Here is a 21975-nt window from a genome sequence, read left to right on the forward strand (position 1 = left end):
GTGGTAGATATGTCCAACTCTCTGCATGATGAAGAACATGCAATATCACATTGTATGCAGAAGCAATCAATAGACCCATGTCTGGAATTGTCATCCAATGCTCAAATGGTGCTGCAACATCATCTCGAAAAAAGTTCAGTGAGTGTTTAACATTGTATGCCCTCTCTTCATTACCAAGTATTTCAACATATTGTTTCCAAAATGCGTCCAATTCTGCCATTAGGTTATACCAGACATTGGGCCATTCACCTTCCCCATGACTAAGACACACAGCTATCGATCGAAAGCCGTAATTTCCATCAGCTTTTACATCTTGTACTTCCCTAATGTAAGGATGCAGTATAGCTGGAAACTGATCAACCCGTACCTATTGGTCTTATATGTCGCATCCATCAACAACACATGCGAGAATGCATGCAATTGATCTAGAGAGCCAGGATGTGCGAAGAACAAATCTTCGACCTCATTGGTTGTATGGTTTACCCGATAATCGAAAAAGCATTCATGGTCGTTGAGGAATGAGAACACAACTTGCATATGTGATTGACTCGATCTCTCAGCGGTATTGTGCTTCTTGCATGCATTGGATCTCGCTTTTTCAACTTCTTCAATATGCCCCGTGACTTGGCATTTTGCGTAGATATGTCAACCATAATTTGAATTTCAGATTCAGAAAGCCGATAGGGGTATGGATGTCCCTCCATATATGATGCAGGATCATGATTATGCTCCGCACACACCACCTCCACCATCCAATCATCGTCTAGCTTCATTTTCCTCCCTCTCAATTTAAACGGACATTCTATTTTTTTTTGTGTCAGTCTGCTTCGTTGAGGGTTTCTTGCTTTGGTAATTGCCACGCGATCACATTTAAACTGCAATCTGTATTTTTTATCGAACCCACCAAGATCTGATCCCTAAATAATGATGATATATCCCAATTTGCGTCCGATTTGTTGGACCCAATCGATCAACGATTGTCATAATTTGAACACCTGATAATGTGTTAGTTCTTATTAGAAATTTACTAATATTCATTCAACATAACAAAAGAACTCATATTTTGATTGACTAAAACATTATACCATATCAGTTTCAAATTCACATCTATTGTCAACTTTGATATTATCTGTCATCTCGTCCGCATGTTCGTCTTCTTGCTTTATTCCGACTGAGATAAAATCACCCTATCAATAATATAATTTACACTGAGTATGTGTAGAAAAACATTAAATACAAATATTTACTTAAAATACACTAAATAAAAAATATTTACTTAAAAATATTAAATCAATATCTGTATTTACATGTTCACTTGAACTGTTTGGCAAGTGGTAGTCGAAAAGATCGCTCAAGTAATCCATATCCTGATATCCACAATAGATCTCGGTTGCACTTCTTTGGGATGCTGGTACGGTTCTATAAGTTGTTGTTGTCCCTTCTTTTAGTTCAATTCTTTACTGGTGGATATACACATAGAAAGAAAGAGATGCATATAGGTGGATATGAGAGAGATGAGAAACTGCCAAGATTCTCATAAGCATGCTCATGAATAGTATAAATCAGGGTTTAGGATTTAGGCATGCTCATAAAGGTGATAGAGGACTCTTGTATCACATGCAAAATGTGACAACGGTTATGCTTTGAGAATCTTGACATGCACAAACCGACAAGAGTACAAGAGCACATCAAAATATATGCAACCCAATTTTTATATACAAACAATACCATGGAGTGATGCTACGACAAGACCTTTTGTTCAATCTTTTGAGAGGCCATTGCCATGACCCCTTTCATAAATGCCCCATATCGTTTGTCCATCCTCTGTCCATCCTCTGTTACTTTTGCAGTGACGAACAGTTACATTTAATATTATTATTTTTAATTAGTGATTTAAAAGATGAAGGGTAATGTCATTCTATACAAAAATATTTATATAAACAACAAAAAAAAATAAAAAAGTGATGTAAGGATAATATTTTTATAATACGTAGATAAAATTTCCTTAATTTTTTTTTGAAACTCTGGATTGAACCGTGATATCAAAGTGATACACATTCTCCTTACCACTCCAATTAATGACTCAGATATAAACCTATATTAATTTTGATCACAGTTGAATTAGTTTTCTAATTGGGCAAAATTTTAGTAACAGGCTTGCTCTACGGAATACAGATATCACTTCTTCTGGCTCAAAGGGTACAGAGAGTTGGTACAGTCCGTCCAGGAATTGCTCACACTGAATCCCCTGCCTCTACCCTTACCTATATAACAAAAATCAAAATGCCGTTTCGATGTATGACGGCCACATCCCCAACTTGAATGAACCCTAGCAAATTTACATTAAAAATAACATTTTCACCTGTAATGCAGTTAACTATCATCTACAAGTTCAAAGGAATCAATCAAGAATTTTCTTGCAAAAAACTGAGTAAAAAGCAATAGAAACCATTCTAAACAGTGGAAGAAAAGAGAGAGTATGAAAATACCAAAAGTCCTATCTACCTGCGTTATCAACCCAGCTATATTTCCAAGCAAGCACTAAATTTACATTCTACATGACACAAACAATGTTACAAATACCATCTGAATCCACGCTTCCCGTATTGTAAACATATATTCCATTTGGATTCTCACATTGCCATCCTAACTAATTGTGTGGCCATTCTCTGACGACTCACTCTGAATCCAAAGAAAGCAATAGAATAGATGACCCTACAACAAGCTTCTTTTAAGCTCAGCTTCTGTCAAGTCTACTTATATCTCCTAGGCCGCGTGAATCCACCGTTGACAGAATCTGTGGCATTGACATACCCACAGAGACAACAATTTCTGCAACCAAATAGCAGGTTGATGATAAGAAGACTGCAACAATAATATACATTTTCCTCCGTCAATGCACTTTTGATTTGTGGCTAATCATTTGTGCACATGTTGGACATTCACGGCATTCCAAATCTAATAAATGAAGAAATTCTTGCCGTGCAAAGATATTAAAGCTGTCCAGTTTTATGTACCAGATATAGCACAATATGCTAATTAAATCCCCTAACGATGATGGTGATCCTAGTTTGGGTCTCACTACTTAAGATGCTGCTACATGTTAACAGGACCTAAACAATTAGAGCAACAGGGAACATTCTACTACATCCTGCCTAAACAACTCATAAAGTCTCAATGAAGTAATCAAATTCCTTACCTATGCCTTCCCGGACAGAAAGGTTTGGTCTAATAACATCCTTAGTATTAACCAAAAATATATCACCGATATAAAGATGATTTGTGGGAACATACACACAGCATAGCTCCTCATCTCCAGAATAATTCTGCAGTGTTCAAAAAAAAAGTTTCAATTGTTAATAGCCATCTGAAATGTTAATCAATTTGTCGTTGATAAAAAATTTTATTTCTAAAAAGAAGTATTGATAATTTATTAAAGACATTAAATAGCTCACATACAAAATCTACATGCAGAACCACAAACCAGATTCTTCTAAGAAACAAGTTCAGGATTCTGCAAGCACGTAAAGGCAGAATATGGAGCATCTCTCTTGAAAGAATACATAATGCTCAATGGTGGGGCCACAATGACCTTGTCCCATTAATCAAATGTAAAACAGACATCAAATCAAAAGAAAAATCAGAGGTCAATGCCAAATACTACATTTTCCATCTCAACCTAATTCTCACAGCCACTAAAGTTTATGTTCTCAAAAGGGCAGGTGAAAACAAGGGAAATCTCTAAAATGTTCCATCAAGGTGCCGAAAGGAATGGCCACCCTACTATAACATATCTTTCACTTACAAGCCCTAAATACTTGGATAAATAAATAATCTAGAATAATGGACCACGAGTGGAATAGATAAGCTAATGGGAAAAGATGAGAAATTGCAAGATTATGGACTGACTGACAGAGTAAGCAATAATGTTCCTCAGAAATTAACTGTGCACAGCCCTAACACAAAAAAAAACTCACCACCAGATTCAGATAAAACCAAGCTTTAGATTTGGAGGTCGACACTAATCAATGGGGCAAACTGCAAAAGTGCTTAAAGCCCATAAGTGCAACTGATGCAAATAAGATTATATGCACATCAAGGCACGTGAGACTGAGACATCTATGGCTCAATAAAAGGGCAAACAACTCCTATGCACAAGGCCTCAGTAGTGGACGGGGTCGGGGATAAACAAGATGTACGCAACCTTCCCCTTGCATAGAGGCTGTTTTCGAGATTTGAACTTGTGACCTCTAAGTTGCACCTATGCAATTTAACCACTGGGCCACATGTTCGAATGTACATCTATGACTCAATAAAACAAAAAAATAAAAGGCAAGGGAGGGTGGGCGGAGCAGACCTGGAGAACAACGGATGAAGTGATGAACCCAAATGCATATTCACCAATACGAGGATGCCTTATGATGGCTACTTCCTTGAAAGCCTGAGTGTTCTGATCTGAAATTAAGAAGATGAGACGCAAATGTTAACTTCTCTTCCACCCAACACATTCAATTAGGAAAAGAAAATCAGCCAAAAATCTACCTGGTGATATGGCAGCACTGATTTGCTTGGAGGCATTGTATATGTGCCGAACAAGAGGCATCCTTTTGATAAACCACTCCCCTAGGCTCAAGACAGATGCACCCAACCATGATGACATGAACACCCCAACCAAAAAGATGAACGATATAGAAGTTACAAATCCCAGACCTAACCAGCGAGCAAAAATAAACATCAGTGACACGTGAGTATGAACTGTTGGATGTATCACCAGTATTCAAAACAATCAATTACCCAAAACTAGACAACAAAGAAGCAAATACATCACAGGAGGCACATTTATATTTCGTAGATGGTCAAAATTAGCGATGTGCTAACTATGGATGTCTAAAAACGAGCCCCATAGAAAACATCTTTTTCCTTTAGTTTGTAAATAGTGAACTTTGTATATCACTTAAAAAGTGTAAAATCTTAAGAGTCCAATGCTGTGCAATCCTCATCCACCAACTCCTGGCCATGGAGAGCAAATAACAGGTGAGTACAGGTAAAGTCATAGGATAGGGATTAGGGAATCTAGAAATGAGGGGTCAAGGAGTATGGAGGACAGCCAGCTGGTGCTTAATTGTATACAGCCACTGTTTAAAACAAATTAACCTATTAAGCTTCACATAGAGGTAATGTCTGATTCTAGAACTTCAGGATTTTATTTATATTTTTTTACCAGAGTAATGTCTATAGGTTTTCCATTTTATGTAGTAGAGGTGTTTTGATAATATAATTACGTGTAGAAATTTTGAAGTATCTATGATTATATTTTCTTTCCGCAGGCATAATTAAATATAAGTTAAAGTTAAACAACTCCCATGCACAAAGCTCCTGTAGTGGGCAGAGTATGAGAAAGACAGGATGTACACATACCTTACCATGAGGTGAAGCTGTTTTCAGGAATTGAACTTGTGATCACTAGGTTACAACCCTACAACTCTACCACTAGGGCACAGGCTCGCATGTTAATTAAATAAGGATAGGCCCTAAAGTTTATATATACTTGCATAGTTCTCTCATTTCCAGATCTTCATTGAGATCTTCATTGAGGGTTTGTTTATACTTTACAGGTAACATGCCAGTATTCTCTCCCATTGTTTCTCATCCCTTGTTTTATTTCTCCTATAGTGTACAACAGCCTTATGTAAATATTCACTGCCAGAGTAATTCATGCTACAATTACTGCATCACCGCCAAGGGTACCATGATGAAAACCAAGCTTTCCCGCTTGCTCAATGCTAGGAAAAGCTTTGGACAAAATTTTGCATATTGAATATAATGACTATTAAAACCAGAGGAGACCTCTCGGAATAATCATATCGCTATATGAGAATCCAGATCTGTGAGGCAACATTAAAAGGAAAAGAAAAAAGAAAAAAAAAACTTAACAGATGCAATATTTGCACTACACAGGCCAAAAAAAATGCATCCTGGATCTAAACTACCGTCTCAGTAGCATGAATTCTAAAAAAGTAACTGTGATATGCATAGTATACATTACCAACAAAAGAATTGGGACAGGACATGAGTAAAATTCTATTTAAGAGATATGCTTACCAAAAATATCAATTCCAAGTTGAGCATAGATTGGAGAGAAAAAGCCATCCACAAAGTGAATAAACCACCACGTTATATAGAACGTTATAGCTATTGGCAACAGGATGACACTGCAAAACAGCTAACAATAAGCAACTACCGCAGTAGCATTCAGAAAATTAAGTGGACTGTAAACAAAAAGACTGCAAACTACATGATGAAGAGGAAAGAGGCAAGTAGTAGTATATGCTATCTCATTAGAAATCAAAGGAACAGTGATGCAATACTACGGAACACAAAGTTACATATCAATTTTAAATGGTGTGGAACACAGTTCCGTTGGAACTGTTAATGACACCAGAGCCTCTTCAATTCACCGAAATATAAAATATCTAGTCATGCCCATTCAAGTGTTTTACAATGCCAGAGCAAAAGAAATAAAGCTCTAAGCACAGTCAATGTTTCCAAGATATCAAATTCTGCCTCAATTAAATAAAGACTAATTAAAGAGACATACCATATAGACCAACTAAGATAGTCTGCAACTCCCAGAGATAAGGGATCAGAGCGGTCATGCAAAATGACAAAGAGGTTCATGCATGACTGGGATAAAACAGAATAAAGCATCATATGTCTTACTTCACTTTGGAAAGTTAGGACGACCCAATAATTGAGTGAGGGAACCTATCGGTCCTATCCATCATTCCATCCTCAATTATCTATACTACAATAAATGATTTTATTGTTTCAAAGACAAATACTGTAGCAAATGATAACCAGAATTTTTTAAACATTTCATCCAAACAAGGGATCAAGGAGGTCTCTGGGTTATTGGGATGAAATTCCCTCCTCCATTCTCAATTTAATAGAGTTCTTTCGAGATGAAGATTTCTGTGAAGCCACTCCAAGGAATGAAATGAAAAAAATTCAAATATGAACTCTATGATTTGAAGATGGGGAAGAGGCATAACTCATAAGCGAGACAATAGCACAATATTTCATATCAACAGAGAAGAACGTAATATAAGAGCAAACTTTGTGCACGATTCACATATAGACACCAGAATACAATCGCAAGAAAGTGTACAAGATAAGATGGCAGGACTAGGAGCTAATCATCCTAGTTCAGAGCCATATTACATAACAATCATTCTGTACATAAATATGAAAAGCAATTTTCAAGCAGATACTAGTATCAATAATCTATTTATCCAATCGACAGGCAATAAACTGAGTAAAGAATCCAAAGATACAGTTAAGTTCATACAAAAGATAGGAGAATGGATCGCTCACCATCCAGACACAAACTTTTTTGAAGCCCAGCTCCTAATAACCATGTAAAAAGCCTGTACAATACAATATGAGAAGATATCAGAAAATACTTGTTAGGCACACCCATTTCCACAAACACACAAACATAAGTATTTAGTATGTTAAAAGACTTGTATGGCCGCAAGCAATGATTTTCGAACCAAATCTGTCGGGAGGCATATTTAATAGAAAGACTTAAATCAACCTATACAAGGGATAAAATTAAAGGGCAAACCAGTTCTAGGAAAATGAAGATATCCATGAAGACTAGATAGCTAAAACAGCGAGGCATCATCCATTTGGAAAACTCAGATAGAGATTGAATACAGAAAAGAAAATATCAGCCAGCCCTGATTTGCAGCCTACTGAAAATCCATAACATTTTTTATCTTACATTGACATTTGCCTGTTGGTATTGTGATCCTAAAAGGCTAAAACAAGAACCAGACAAAACATCTAGCTTCTAAATGTTATTAAGTCGCTTCAATGCATTTTGCATAATTGAATTAGATTTTTCCACAAGAATCCCACATGACAATAAATTGGCATATTATCATCCATTTCCTTTAAAATCCCAATAAAACGCCCACTAATTATGTAAGAATTTCATGTTAAGACGCAAAAGAAATTGTAATTGAAGTAGTTTCTAACCATGGTCTTTAATTAGCTAAATCAGACTCTTCTTAAACAGTTAAACAGCTACAAAAGCAACAGCACATCTCCCCGAACCTCTGAAAAGAATCAACGCTATCCTATGTTCAAGTGTAAAGTTAAAGCAGGTGGAGCTCCAACTTAAACTCCTCAACTAAGAACCTCAAAAATGACGCCATAATTAGCCATAAACGAAGCAGCAAACACAAAGATAATTACAAAATTCCGCGTAGTTCACCCCACTAAACAGTATAAAACCAAGTCAACGAACGAAAACATCAATCAGCAACCTAAAAGGCGCAAAAAATTAAAAAAAAATTTTCAAAATCCAGAATAATTCACCTCGCGCCCTGTGTGATGCGACGACGAGGAAGACGAGGAGGGTTGAGAGGCGGCGTCATCGTGAACGGAGTCGGCGACGGGAATGAGAAGCTCCCGATCTCTTTCTCTGTCTCTAGTGGCCATCACAATCGTCGATTTCTCATCGCCCATCCAAACCGACGCCACTGGTTGAATTCGCTTGACCACCGCGTCGTAGAAGAAAGGGCGCGTGGTGGTAGCAGCCACTAATTAAGATTAAAAGGACGGATTATTCAAAGCCAAATACGTTTGCTGATTTCTGTCCTTTGTGTTTTGTGATTTTAATATATTTAAAGACCTTCTTATTGTTGTTGACTTGTTGCTGGATTAGGTGATGAGCTGTCACCAATACATTTTTGAGTGCCAGTGCAACTGTTTATTGAAAGTTGAAAGGGTTATCTCTTATTCCGAGTAGTAACTTTACAATCATGGATGAGAACAAGAATTATCTGGTGGGGATTTTAAGCTACGCGGATTATTATAAGGGTCTTTTTAAATACACCCAATCTATTTATTATTTAAACCCACCTATACATAATTTGATTGACTGAAAAGTTTTGTTGACATTGATGTTTGTGCGTGTGTTATCTTCAATATAGTTTTTTGGATTATTTGACATGACAAGTGCTAAATATGTCAGGAGAATCTAATGTGATTTTTAATTTTTATTTATATTTTCTTTTCTTATCATTTTTTTATTGGCTCTTTCTTGCCTCCCCCACTTTCAATGGTTTCCTTTTCCTTTTCCTGCGCTACAATTGTATATTTTATAAGCAAATTGAGGATAATATGTTACTGATATGATATTGATTTTTCAATTATATGTTTTTATTTTTAGATAATTTACATCAGAGAGCGTGGAGGATTAAATTATATATAGTTTTATTCATTTAGTTGGTAATTATGTATCCTCTATTTTTTGTTAACAAAGTTAACGCAATCTGATTGAATTTTCGATTTTTCCCATTTTGTACGAGATAAAATTAAATAACACAAAAGTTTTGAATATTTAAAATAAATTTATTCAAATATATTAACACATATTACATTTCTAATCTTCCAACACAATGGTTTTGGAATGAAACCTAGGACGAATATACTGCATGTACGCATGAATTCGCTCCTCATACGGGGTAGCCCATGCAGTTGCGCAATCATGTTTGAAATGAACCCATTGAGGCATAATAGGAGGCATCGGGTAACCCTCTGTCAATGCAACCTGGACGTAGTGATTATTATTTACGTACCTGATAGTGATAGCAACATGTTGATACGACAGTGGTGGAGTAGATCGAAGTGGAAAATACGTGAAGCTCTGTGCAGCACTTAAAACGTGTAATATCACATTGAATTTTGAAGCAATCAAGAGACCAATGTCGGGCATAGTCATCCAATGCTCAATCGATGCTCCTCTATCTAATGCAAAGAAGTTCAGTGAGTTGTAAACACGAGTCCACTGATCATCACTGCCAAATTCATATCTTCTGCTGGTATGTATATTGCCAAGAACAACCATGTATATGTATATATAGATTAATGGTGTTAACCTTGAAGTTGTTGATGGAACTAAAGAGTTACACCCTTTTACAGAGAATATATTCTCTGCAAAAAAAAGTTACACCATTTTACAGAGAATATATTCTTTGTAACTAAATAGTTATACACTTTAACAGAGAATATATTCTCTTCAAACAGATAACACAGGACAAGACAAGACATGAGCATGCTTATCACTAGGCTAGGTAAAAAGTCAAGATTTTTATAAAATTTAATAATAAATTTGAAACAAAGCCCAAAGGCTTAAATATGTTTTGAAAACCCTAATCCAACTAAATTAAAACAGAATTAAAATCAAACATGTGAAAAAGTAAACTCTGAGCTTTGATTGCAAATATGAGGTACTAAACGAACTCGGATGGCCAATATGAGGTACTCCGACAAGGTATGGTTCGCCCGAAACGGAGCTCGTCAACAATTGCTAAAATACCGGTTACGTCCTTTTTTAATGACGACTATGTCCTTTAATATTACAATCAACAAAATTCCTCTTTGCATTAATTAGATTGCACAAATTAATTAACTCTGTGGTCATTTGTAAAAGAAAGTATAAAAAACACAAAAATAAAATAATATATAGAGACATGCAGATGATAGTGTAATGATAACATTGATGACTTTAATGCATAGAAATAGAGAAAGAGAGAGGATTTTAGTAGAGAGAGAGAAACAGCATTTGTTGACTTTTTTAACTTTTTTCTAGATAGATATAGGTACATGGTGGGTTTCAATAGCAACACCTTCATTAGAATCTCTCTATTTTTTAAACAAGTGAGACCTAAATTGTGGTCTTATTTATCATTTCACTTTTAACCCTCTTATTAAAAAGTGATTCGTATTTTAAATTGGTACCAAAAAATTCTTTGGATAAACATTAGCATTCAAGGTAGTAAAACGACTCAAATATCCTTAAAAAAATCATATTTTCTGATCATAAGATATATAGAAATTCTCTTACATGAATTAAAAGTGTTAATAAACTTTGTGAATTTATTTTTCAACTATATATGCAGCGAGTCTCACAATAAATATGTGGCGCCCACCGTTGTTGTATTTTATTTCAATCATTGATTGAAAACAAGTTCACAAAATTGATTTATAGAGGATATGACAATTTTATATATATTACCTTAATTGGAACACTGATAAGGTTAGGAGATGACACTTTTTTGAAACAAATGATTTGCAGACTACGGTTTTGAAGAATACGTCAAATAATTTTGATTATCAAGACCACAAGAGTTGAATTCATCGAAACTCAAAAGTAGTTTGGGAAAAAAATAATAAAGGATTATGTAGTCGAAGTCAACATGAACTTCCCCCATCTATGTTGTATTGTATTTGTACACAGAAACTCAAGTTGATTTCAGTCTTACCTACTTGAGTTTGAGGGGGGATGTTATGATATTATAGGATCTTTTATTGACTTAAGTTTAGGAATTGTTAAGATGACAGCTTTTTCCAATAGGTTGATTAGCATGATTACTTGATTATAGGAATTAGTGTTAATACGTTTCTATTTCTAGCTACATATCCCTTGTATAAAGATGTACATTGACATATTGCAATACACACAGAAAATTACCCAATATCTTTTGCATATCTTCTTCACTTAACAGAAACGTTTAGACTACGTGTTTAAAGTTTCCAAAATGATATGTGTACATAATTTTAGTGTCCATAATCTAGATTATGGATAATTATGGACATCAAAATTATGGACATGTAGTGCTTCCGTTAAAGTTTTGGATTTATGGGTTTTGTTGAATTTGCAAAAATATTTTGCAATCTAAAACTGTCTCAAGGCATATTCTAGAGCAAAATTTTAATTGATCAGATGTTGTTGCAGATTTTTTTTATCTAGAATAATACCATACAACCTTGTTAAGAACTGCATCATTAATATGTTTTAACAATGATGTTGTTCAAAAAATCGTCATTCTGCCAAATGGTGGTTTTCCTTTGGTTTCCAACATATCTCCTTAGTATGTCTTGTTTTCTTCAGTAGTTGCACCAAAGGTCATGTTTATTAACCTAGGACTTATATGATTCTCTATTGTTCTGAATTTGCTTGGGAGGTGATAACTTCTTTGACACAATCAGGGCAGATCCTTCATCAGCAAGGAAGTCAAAAATCACAATCCTCCTTTCCTCCTCAGCTCGAATAATAGATAATAATTCATTTAAGAACGACACCTCTTCCTTTCGAAGTACTTGTACTCAGACTTGGTCGAACTCCAAGTTGAGTCCAGTCAAGACTTTGTTATATATTCTTTCTGATGTCACAAATTTTAGCATCATTGCTACACCTCATCTTAATACTTTGATAGTAATCAAGTTCAAGCCATACACCATCAATTTAAGGTATTCTAATAATATGTAAGCGACATTGTACCTTGTTTTGTTGAATGAATCTTGGTTTTAATTTCATAAACCAAGACTATATCTTTGGCCGTGGTCAAAAGCATATAGTTCCCACTAATCTTTGGTTGCATCGAATACCAAAGCCATGACTTAATAAGAGAATCCTCTATGTCCCGAGTCTTAAATTTTAGTTTCCTTTGCTCGGTATGGGGCCTATCAGATGGCTAAGCTTTTCTTTCCTTTTTAATTTTGTTTGAACCACTTGAGACTAGACCATATAATTTTTTTCATTGAGACGGTAAGATGGTTGAATGATCTGAAGTTCATTATAAGGAGTTTGGGTTGGTTGATTAATCTAAGTTTGAGTAAGAATAGTGGTTTAACAAGTGCTAGACAATATAGAAAAAAAGGTATTTGAAGGCAATTAAGGCCTAAAATTAAAGGCAACTAAGGCTGAAAATAATGAGATTTCAATGGAAGGAAAAACACATATGCAGAAGAATGCTCAAAATGATCTATTTTGACTCAAATAAACCGAGTGATAGTGAATATAAGAAGAAATCAACAATTCTAAAGTTGTTCCGATACCATATAGATGAATATGAATAGAATTATTTGACTTGTATTTCTCTAAGGTATGAATTACAATTTATGGTAGGGTTGTGTATGATTTGATTAACTAGATCATTAAGGTCAAACCTCTAACCGGACTAGTAGTAACGGTTATATTTTATGAAACCAAAATCAATCCATAACCATCAAAACCGATGTAAACTAAATTACATAAAAATAGGAGTAAATCTCTCTATGAAAATTCAGAAACTAATGACATTACTTTAAAAATAAAGGAAACACCTAATTTATAATTGTACAATCTTAATTTAATCATTGACAAATCAAATCACAGTGAATCAAATCCTTGAGGATCTATCAACAAATTCTTATACAATACAATGCTTGGTTTGTTGTTAGACAAAATAATAGTATAAGATATTGTTCATACCGAGAATGACCTCCAGTCAGATGCTGACATGTGGCATTGAGAGACCTACAATTGACAATGATCAACCAATCTCCAACAGACACGTGGTAAGAGCAAGGAGATTTAGACTAATATTTATTCAATTTTGTCAGAAAATCTGGTGCTAGTTATCCTGAAATTTAGGAGGCAATTGTTGGAAATTAGTATTGTCCAAATGGCGATATTTGAAAACCTTAATCACACAATCTTTTCTATCAAACTAACCCACGAAAATGAAATTTTGTGGCAAGCCTGTAATATGTCTAATTTCATGCAACTTCCACATACCACCATTAGGAAACTTAATAGGTATCTCACCATTTCCCACAATGTCAAGAGCCTCATCATTCCTAATATAGGCCTTGCCATAGTTGTCGAATTTGTAATTATCGATAATACTCTAACTAGAAGTAGAGTGAAAAGATATTGCAGAATCTACTACCCAAGACTCCAGTGAGTTGTGTGCACTTAAGAATAATGTATCACTATTGACCTTTACCGCGACATTTGCTTTATTATTATTATCTTCCTTCAAAGCCTGTCAATCCCTTTTCAAATGTCCAGGCTTCCTATATTGTCAACAACCATCTGACCACTTTCCAAACTTAGACTTGTCTTGTCCCTTCCTAGACTGAGACCTTCCGCAGTTATTAGAAGTTTTGTTGGAAGATCTTCTATTTTCAGTATTGAGAGCTGAATCACTAGCCGACTCCCCATCACTGCTCCTCCTCGATTCTTCATTAAAAGGTGTAGAACGCACTTCCTTGTAGTCAAGACTTCTTTTTCCCATTGGAATTGTAGACATAATTCAAAGTAGTATCCCAATCATCAAGTCTCGATGTCAACAAGATCAAACACATCAAATGCTCTTCAAAGTTAATTCCTATTGACTGAAGTTTATCCAGAATTTATAGAACTTTTCCTTGACGACTGCAACAAGAACAACTATCTCAATAACTGAATCTGTTGTGCTGCGCTTGGTTTTTCAGATATCATTGATAGGATACTCATCAGCCCGACAATAGTAGTTTCATTGATAACGTGTCCACTTACACTCTTCGCAAGTATTAATCGCACTATCCCTAAAGCCTTATTACCAATCTTATCCCATTCAGCTCAACTCATACTAATTGGAACAATACCCTTTAGGGGCAACTCCAATCCCTAGTATTCAAGTAATTCGTGATTTATATTCTTCAATAATGAATCCATCAAACTTATCGACACCCTTAGCACTATCTCCACGCATTACTTCCACTCAAACGAAGATCACAATAGTTCAAGAACGTTGAACAAAACAACCCTAAGCTCCGATTCCACTTGTTGAGAGTTTAACCCTCTCCTAAATTAAATTTAGCAAAAATAATAGAGATAATAACTAATCTCAATACAAGATAATCAAAGGACAACCCAAATTAAAAGCACACAATCAAGCAATAACAAAGATAAAGAGTCATAGAGATTTATAGTGGTTCACTCGATCAATATGATTTAGCAGGCTATGTCCATTTTGTTGCTAGGCTCAACTAGATCATAAATCAAGAGTACAAACACCAAGAACTCTCTCTCATAAGGTCTAGCCACACTCTCTCTAACTCTTTTTAGAGAAACAAAATAATTAGAATTTAACTAACAATCTTATACAACTATCTATATATGTTTTTTCAGATTGTAGATTTCTAATAGCAGTCCAGATGCCTACTTGACCCGTCCGGATGGCAAGTGCTTTTAGGACTCGTACCTCAGCACATTTGTTCGAACAACACCACCTTTCCTCAAGCAGTAGTTCCAATAAGGGTATTTTGCCATAAATACACACCACACATCAAGGTATCCGAACGGCTACACCCCTCGTCTGAACAACACCTTTAGAAATAGCATATCTTGATACGAAATTTGTCTCCATACTCAACACGGCCCGCTCTTTCATAGACATCGAAATATTTTGATGCAATCCATGTGGATTGTGGGGTCAAATGTAGTGAAACTTGGAATAATGAATCCAATACATGGAACAATAAATGAGGCAAGCAGGTTTTGGCTTGCTGGAAAATGAGAGGAGCTGAGTGATAGAGACGTGCGCTATTGAGTTTAACATGGGAGTAGGACAGAAATGGCAACGAAAAAAAATAGGGTACTGGAACAAGATACATTTGTAATAATCAAATTTGTCAAGGGTAAAAATGTAAAATATCGCACCTATTTCGACGTTGGAAGTAGGTTGGACTTGATTGCGTCTCTGTTTGAAATAGCTGGCAGCTGCTTCTGCATTCGTCGCACAAAGATGCAATGGGGATCAACTTCAATGGCTGGCCAAACGCTTTTTTGGCCCATAAATATGGTGCAATCCAACGCGATCGGTTTGTTTGGTTGTGAACACAGTGCCAAACATATATTTTGACTGGATGAAAATTCTTTAATTCGGATGTAACCTTGTGTTGATAGTTTTGGAAACTTCCCACAAATGTAAAAACTATAGAGAAGAGAAAGTGAAAAAAAAACTGAACTTAATTTAGTAATATTAAACTATTTATTTATGGATGATGTGGAGATTCACTGTAAGAAGTATGAAAAAAAAAACGCTGGCTTGGTAGGAATCCCACATCAAAAACATGTGAGTGAAGATTCCATTTGGTTTATAAAGACAAACCCTCTTTTATTCTATCAACAAGGCCTTTTTCTTGTATTTAAATACCATTAAGTGAGAAGGCCCAAGGGAGAAAAAACTAAAAAAGTCATGCAGGCCCGATGTATTCACAGGAACCGATAAATCCAAAGCGGACAATATTGTCGGTCCCGATGTATCCACGGGAACCGACAAACCCAAAATGAACAATATTGTTGGTGTGAGTGGACTGAGAATCCCAAAACGGAAAACATTGTTGATGTGAATAGGTTAGAAATTTACATCATGATATCAAAGATCCAGATGGACATAGCCTCTGCTTCACTTGTTGGGTCTAGCTACTCTACCAACAAGGTCATTTCCTTGGGCTTAAGTACCATTAAGTGAGATGGCCCAAGGGAGAACAAAGCCGTGCGGGCCCTTTCCTTGGGCCTAAGCCTTTTCCTTGGATCTACGTACCATTACGTGAGACGACCCAAGGGAGAACAAAGTCGTGCGGACCCAATGTATACACGGAAATCGGTAAATCCATAGTAGACAATATTGTTGGTGTGAGTGGGCTGAAAATGTACATCATAACTGATATCAGTCTAAAAAAGATGTTATGTGAGCTTGCGAAGTGCACCCCTAATGCTCGTGGAAATATGCCAATCTAACTTGGGTGCAGCCAAAGCTTGAATTGGGCTAATGAATTTGTCACCTAACATGAATTATTCCATCAATATATAGAAAATAAATTATTTTACGAGAAATTTTATACTCTTTAAGAGTTTATTTTAATACTACTAGCACTCTAAGGCTCCGTTTGGGGTTTCATATAGAATAATATAATATTGCTATCCAACGTATAATTTAATCCTTGTATAAGAGAACTTACATCAATGTTTCTATAGTGATACAAGTAGGTGAAATATAGAGACAAACCAACAGATATGATAAAATATGGTATTGCATCAGAATCTCTTAAGAATCTAAAAAATACAGGATTTGTCCCGTGAGGCGACAGGACGAGCGCACCAAAAAATGAGTTTGAACTATTAAAATATTCAAACCTTTCCACTTTTGCATTCGGTCGCAATACACTTTCTCTCCGTCATCTCCGCGATACACTCTCTCTGTCCGCCTCTCATTCGCATCTCTGTTCGTCTCTACTTCGCAGCTCCTCGTCTCAAAGGTCTGCTTTCCCATTCATCCTTTGACTTCAACGCTTTATCAATTCCCTAGTTATTTCTATTGTACTTGATGATTATTCTTTCAAGGTCTTCTACTATTTGTGGGTTTTGTTTGTGGGGTTTCTCGGTCTTGTTGATATCTTGATTATTGACCTCCCATGCATGGATGATAGGGTGGAATGGAATGAATCAGGCTTATAGGGTGGAATGGAATGAATCAAAGTCTGACTTTTATTGTTCATGTCGTCTATTTGAATATAGAGGTTATCTTTGCAGACATGCTATTGTTGTTCTCCAAATAAAATGTTATCTTTGCAGACATGCTAAGTTTCTATGACATTCAATGTTAATTTTTTTCATATATGGATCCTCCAAGGACTGGTAATTGTTTCTTTGATTTTATGCTAGATGAGAATAGCATGATTGGATCTCAATATGTGCCAACCAATGATCAAACTTCACCAATCATGGTCGAAACAGAGACAACACAAAAGAAAGTAAGAAGATTAGGAAATTTCACCCTGGATGAAGATATTGCTTTGATTTCCAATTGGCTTAACACAAGCATGAATCCAAGTGTTGAACGGACCAAAAAGGAAAAACTTTTTGGTCTAAGGTTGAAGAAAAGAGGCTTAAACTTGAAGAAAATCAAGAAGAGATGAAGATCATGATGATGGATGTGAGCACTTTAAGTGAGGAACAGAAGGAATATATTAAGATGCATTGGGATGATATTATTGCTAAAAGGAAGAATATGTAATGACATATTTTATTTATCTAATTTATGAATATGTTTGTACTTTTGTTGGGAATTTAGACTTTTGGAACATAGAAATTGAAAAACCTTTATTTTTAAAAGGAGATGAAATTAATATTTTAATGATGTAAAGATCATAATAGAGACTCTAATGCAGTTGTTGTTTAATAGAGATGTTGTAAATTGTCAAAAAGTGGTGTTTGAATAGGTAAAATAGTGAATATATTAAGAGACACTTTTGCGAGTGCTCTAAGTTGGTGTATATTTTAATCTTATCCGGTGTTTTGAAAAAAAATATGATATTAAGCTTGTATAGTATAAGATTTGTGGTAATATGTCTGGATTACCCCCAATTAAAGTGACAATGAGGGTCTTTTTTGTCATTTGGCATGCTATTTCTTATACTGAACGCTCTGTATAAAATAAAAACGAGTTAAATGTGTTTTAATATTATATGGTCGGCATTGTATAAGAATCACTTTTGTATAAAGTTCTATTATCCCCGAGTATTTTAAAAATCATCCAAACTCTCGATAACTTCATTAAAGAATAATTTTATATTATACGGAGTCTTATCCTCTCCTCCAAATAGAGCCTAAGAGTTGATTTTATAAAATACTGCTAGCACTCTTTCTGCCACAGTTGTCTGAATTCCTACCTTCGTGGTTCTTTAGCTGGAGCAAACTATGGCTTCTCAAGTAAAACCCATGTTCAGTGGAGAATCTTTAGCATACCAGATTTCTTCACTGATTAATTCTATTATTGACACATAAATTTGTGTATGTCATCCTACATTTTTGATATTTTTAGTCCATTAATGATTGCAGCAGGTTGTCCATTTTAAAGCACTAAGGTCAAAATATTGATGATTTGCTGTTTAAAAAACCTTAAACACTATCAAGAAAGTGAAATTGGTGGAGAAATGGCTATCTTTGTAACCTTGCAAGTGCAAAGGAAGCTATATTTGCTGAAGGAGAGAAGATTGGAGGGTGTGAGAGAGAGATATAAATAGTTATATTTGCATGTCTTTCCCTGGATTTTAGGCAGCATTGACCTTCCAGCCAAGCTTTTTGTTTGTCCAAACATGCACCCCACATTCACATTCTCCTACTGCAAGAAAAGGAAAATTTCAGTTACCAAATCTCTCCATCCAAAACAGAAAACCCTTTCATTCTCATGCCTAGCCCCCTCATTTAGGAGAAGGGGTTCTCCTCTTTCTCCTTCTTTCTCCCATACAACAACAACAACAACATTTGTTCATTGCATTCGAGAAGAGCGAATAGAGAGCTTGGAATTTTACGTTTGACGTCGTTAGGCCTGTTTCTTTCCCTTCTTCATTAGTTCTCAAGTGCACGCATTTGTTCTTTCTTCTATTGCTAGTGCTAAACAAAAAGAGGGAACAATTGGAAAAGCTCGAACCCACTATGGTTAGAGCGTTTGATCGTGTTCAGAGCATTCAGAAGTCGAAATCCTTTCATCTGAAGAGAATGTTTGAGAATCCAGGGCGACCAGTTCATAATTTGGTCGTTGACGATAAGAAAGACGAAGGGACTCCTGATTCTCAATCAAGAAGCCATGGATTTGGTCGCCCAATGGAGTACAAATATCTAGGATCTCCTCTTGATCGCCACAAGAGTCCAACTTCAAATTCCTCGAAGTCTCCTTGCCCTCGCGACAAGCAATGTCCAGGTGGAATTACATTTTCAATCCCATGTTCATAACCAGATAACTGGTAGAATCCTAGAAAGCAATTTATGGGTTTTTGTTTTGAATTGTTACAGATTTGGAGCAAATGAAGGAAAGGTTTGCTAAGCTTCTCCTAGGTGAAGATATGTCTGGTGGTGGAAAGGGAGTTTCATCAGCCTTGGCACTGTCAAATGCCATCACAAACCTTGCTGGTAATATCTGCTCTTATTGTGTGTGCGTGTGTATATATATAATCATTATGGCTTCCAGTTGGAAACTTAAACCTGAAAGCATAGAGTTCCTTGCAGTTAAATCACATCATGTAAAGTGCTAATTCATGTTTTCATATTTTCGTCAGCTTCTGTTTTTGGAGAACAATCAAAATTGGAACCTATGTCTCCAGAGAGGAAAGCAAGGTGGAGGAAAGAAATTGATTGGCTCTTATCTGTCACTGATCACATTGTTGAGTTTGTCCCTTCTCAACAGCAATCGAAAGACGGAATCAATATGGAGGTATCAACTCTCTCAGAGCTTGTTTATAACTTTCCTCAGCTTCCATAGATCTTAGTACTCTCTTTTTTCCCTGATTTGATAGATTATGGTAACACGACAAAGAAGTGATCTCCTCGCGAACATCCCTGCACTGCGCAAGCTTGATGCCATGCTTATTGTAAGTACTTCCACTTTTCTACCTTTACTTTAGAAAGGATAACTTCATCGACTAGACATATGATTTACTTGTTTTCCTGATCTGATTATAATAAACAGGATCTTCTCGACCACTTTGGAACCGAACAAGAATTTTGGTATGCCTCTAGAGATGACAAAGAGTCTGAAAATGAGGGTACTCCCCCAAGAAATGATGACAAATGGTGGATTCCCAAGCCCAAGGTTCCTTCAAACGGGCTTTCGGATACAACTCGCAGATGGCTGCAGTTTCAGAAGGATTCTGTAAATCAAGTATTAAAAGCAGCTATGGCTATTAATGCTCAAGTGCTATCAGAAATGGAGATTCCTGAAAACTACATTGAATCCCTCCCCAAGGTACAAACAATTCCCATAACTTGGCATTGTTTTCCACTTTTGAACCATGGTTCATCAGAATTCTGCATCCTGTTTTAACAGAATGGAAAAACAAGCCTTGGCGATTTGATCTATAAGAGCATAACAGTAGAATACTTCGATCCGGAACAGTTCCTGTCAACCATGGACTTGTCAACTGAGCACAAAGTGCTTGACCTGAAGAACAGGATTGAGGCCTCTATTGTGATTTGGAAAAGGAAGATGAACCAGAAGGATGGGAAGTCTTCATGGAGTTCGGCGATAAGCTTGGAGAAGAGGGAACTCTTCGAGGAGAGGGCCGAAACCATTTTACTCATCCTGAAACAACGGTTCCCAGGAATCCCACAATCCACACTTGATATAAGCAAGATCCAATACAATGAGGTAACTAACAACAGTAAGACTAATTTTCTTATCAAAAAAAACAGTAACACTAATTTTCTTATAAAAAAAACAGTAACATTAATTTCCTTGTTTTAGTAAGTGTTCAAAAGTTGTAAGAAATTAATCACATTTGTCTGCATTACACAGGACGTAGGACAATCTATCCTGGAGAGCTATTCAAGAATAATTGAAACCTTAGCATTCAAAGTAATCTCGCGGATTGATGATGTTCTCTATGCTGATTCGCTCGCTCAATCTCAAGGTACTTCCACAGAATCCGAAGAATCATTAGAAGACACAGAGAATGTGAATTCTGCAGAGACACCAACATCGAAAACACTCTCGGATTTCATGGGATGGGACTTGGACCAAGTAGATGTGAAAAGAAATAGCAATGTGGATTCCTACTTCAAAGGTGAAAATGACCAGATCTTTGACAAACCAGCCAAGATCAATTTGGCCCCAAAGAAACGGTCCTATTTAGAGAAATTGGAGACTTTGAGCGGACTACGAAGTCCAACGGCTCGCCATTGAAATCTATAATGTAGAAGAAATTGAAGAAGAGAAAGGAAGAGGGGAAAAGGGAAGAAAAAAGAAAGAAAGAAAGAAAGATAGGGAGACATGTAGTTAAGAGAGAAGTAGATACCAAATGTAGATAATGATAATCAGACCCATTCAGAGGAGTCTGTTGGGTTTAGATACTTTGTAGTTGACATATCGTGCTTCAGTTAGGTCCTTTGGCTGTGTAATTAGTGGGTTTGATGGGGAAAGACAACTTTTGGTCACTAAAATATCTTACCAGGTTCAACTCAGTCACCCATTTTTCAAACGTTTCAATTTGGGTATCCAAATTTCTAAATTGTTTCCAAATTAGTCATACGGGTAGATTTCACCCAATTCGGACAGACAACCATCCCACGTGACACTTTGACCCGACGATAAA

The 21975-nt window shown here is 36.0% G+C and overlaps 2 protein-coding genes across 2 annotated transcripts; one reads left to right on the plus strand and one right to left on the minus strand.

Moving 5' to 3' along the window:
- Positions 1-2397: 2397 nt before the first annotated feature.
- LOC119993718 (protein CONTINUOUS VASCULAR RING 1-like) lies at positions 2398-8665 on the minus strand. The gene is made up of 7 exons (XM_038840936.1): positions 8386-8665; positions 7375-7427; positions 6103-6212; positions 4543-4710; positions 4358-4455; positions 3200-3326; positions 2398-2832 (listed from the first exon to the last, which is right to left on the minus strand). The coding sequence occupies exons 1-7, from the start codon at positions 8533-8535 to the stop codon at positions 2738-2740; spliced, it is 801 nt and encodes a 266-aa protein (XP_038696864.1). The 5' UTR covers positions 8536-8665; the 3' UTR covers positions 2398-2737.
- Positions 8666-19324: 10659 nt separating this feature from the next.
- Positions 19325-21566, plus strand: LOC119992777 (rho guanine nucleotide exchange factor 8-like). Its single transcript, XM_038839569.1, has 7 exons — positions 19325-19589; positions 19682-19798; positions 19945-20099; positions 20182-20256; positions 20355-20630; positions 20712-21032; positions 21180-21566. The coding sequence occupies exons 1-7, from the start codon at positions 19325-19327 to the stop codon at positions 21564-21566; spliced, it is 1596 nt and encodes a 531-aa protein (XP_038695497.1).
- The last annotated feature ends 409 nt before the right edge of the window (positions 21567-21975 follow it).

Source organism: Tripterygium wilfordii, chromosome 23, assembly GCF_013401445.1.
Source record: "Tripterygium wilfordii isolate XIE 37 chromosome 23, ASM1340144v1, whole genome shotgun sequence".
Classification (NCBI taxonomy): Eukaryota; Viridiplantae; Streptophyta; class Magnoliopsida; order Celastrales; family Celastraceae; genus Tripterygium; species Tripterygium wilfordii.

Bases quoted from the DNA above. Each gene is read 5' to 3' on its own strand.
- LOC119993718 (XM_038840936.1), bottom strand. From the start codon at position 8,535: ATGGGCGATGAGAAATCGACGATTGTGATGGCCACTAGAGACAGAGAA. The intron at 6,213-7,374 runs GTGAGCGATCCA...GCTGTTTTGCAG, and splicing joins AAAAAGTTTGTGTCTGGATG to TGTCATCCTGTTGCCAATAG. The intron at 2,833-3,199 runs GTAAGGAATTTG...ATTTGGTTGCAG, and splicing joins TTCTGTCCGGGAAGGCATAG to AAATTGTTGTCTCTGTGGGT.
- LOC119992777 (XM_038839569.1), top strand. From the start codon at position 19,325: ATGGTTAGAGCGTTTGATCGTGTTCAGAGCATTCAGAAGTCGAAATCC. The intron at 20,257-20,354 runs GTAAGTACTTCC...TATAATAAACAG, and splicing joins AGCTTGATGCCATGCTTATT to GATCTTCTCGACCACTTTGG. The intron at 21,033-21,179 runs GTAACTAACAAC...TGCATTACACAG, and splicing joins GCAAGATCCAATACAATGAG to GACGTAGGACAATCTATCCT.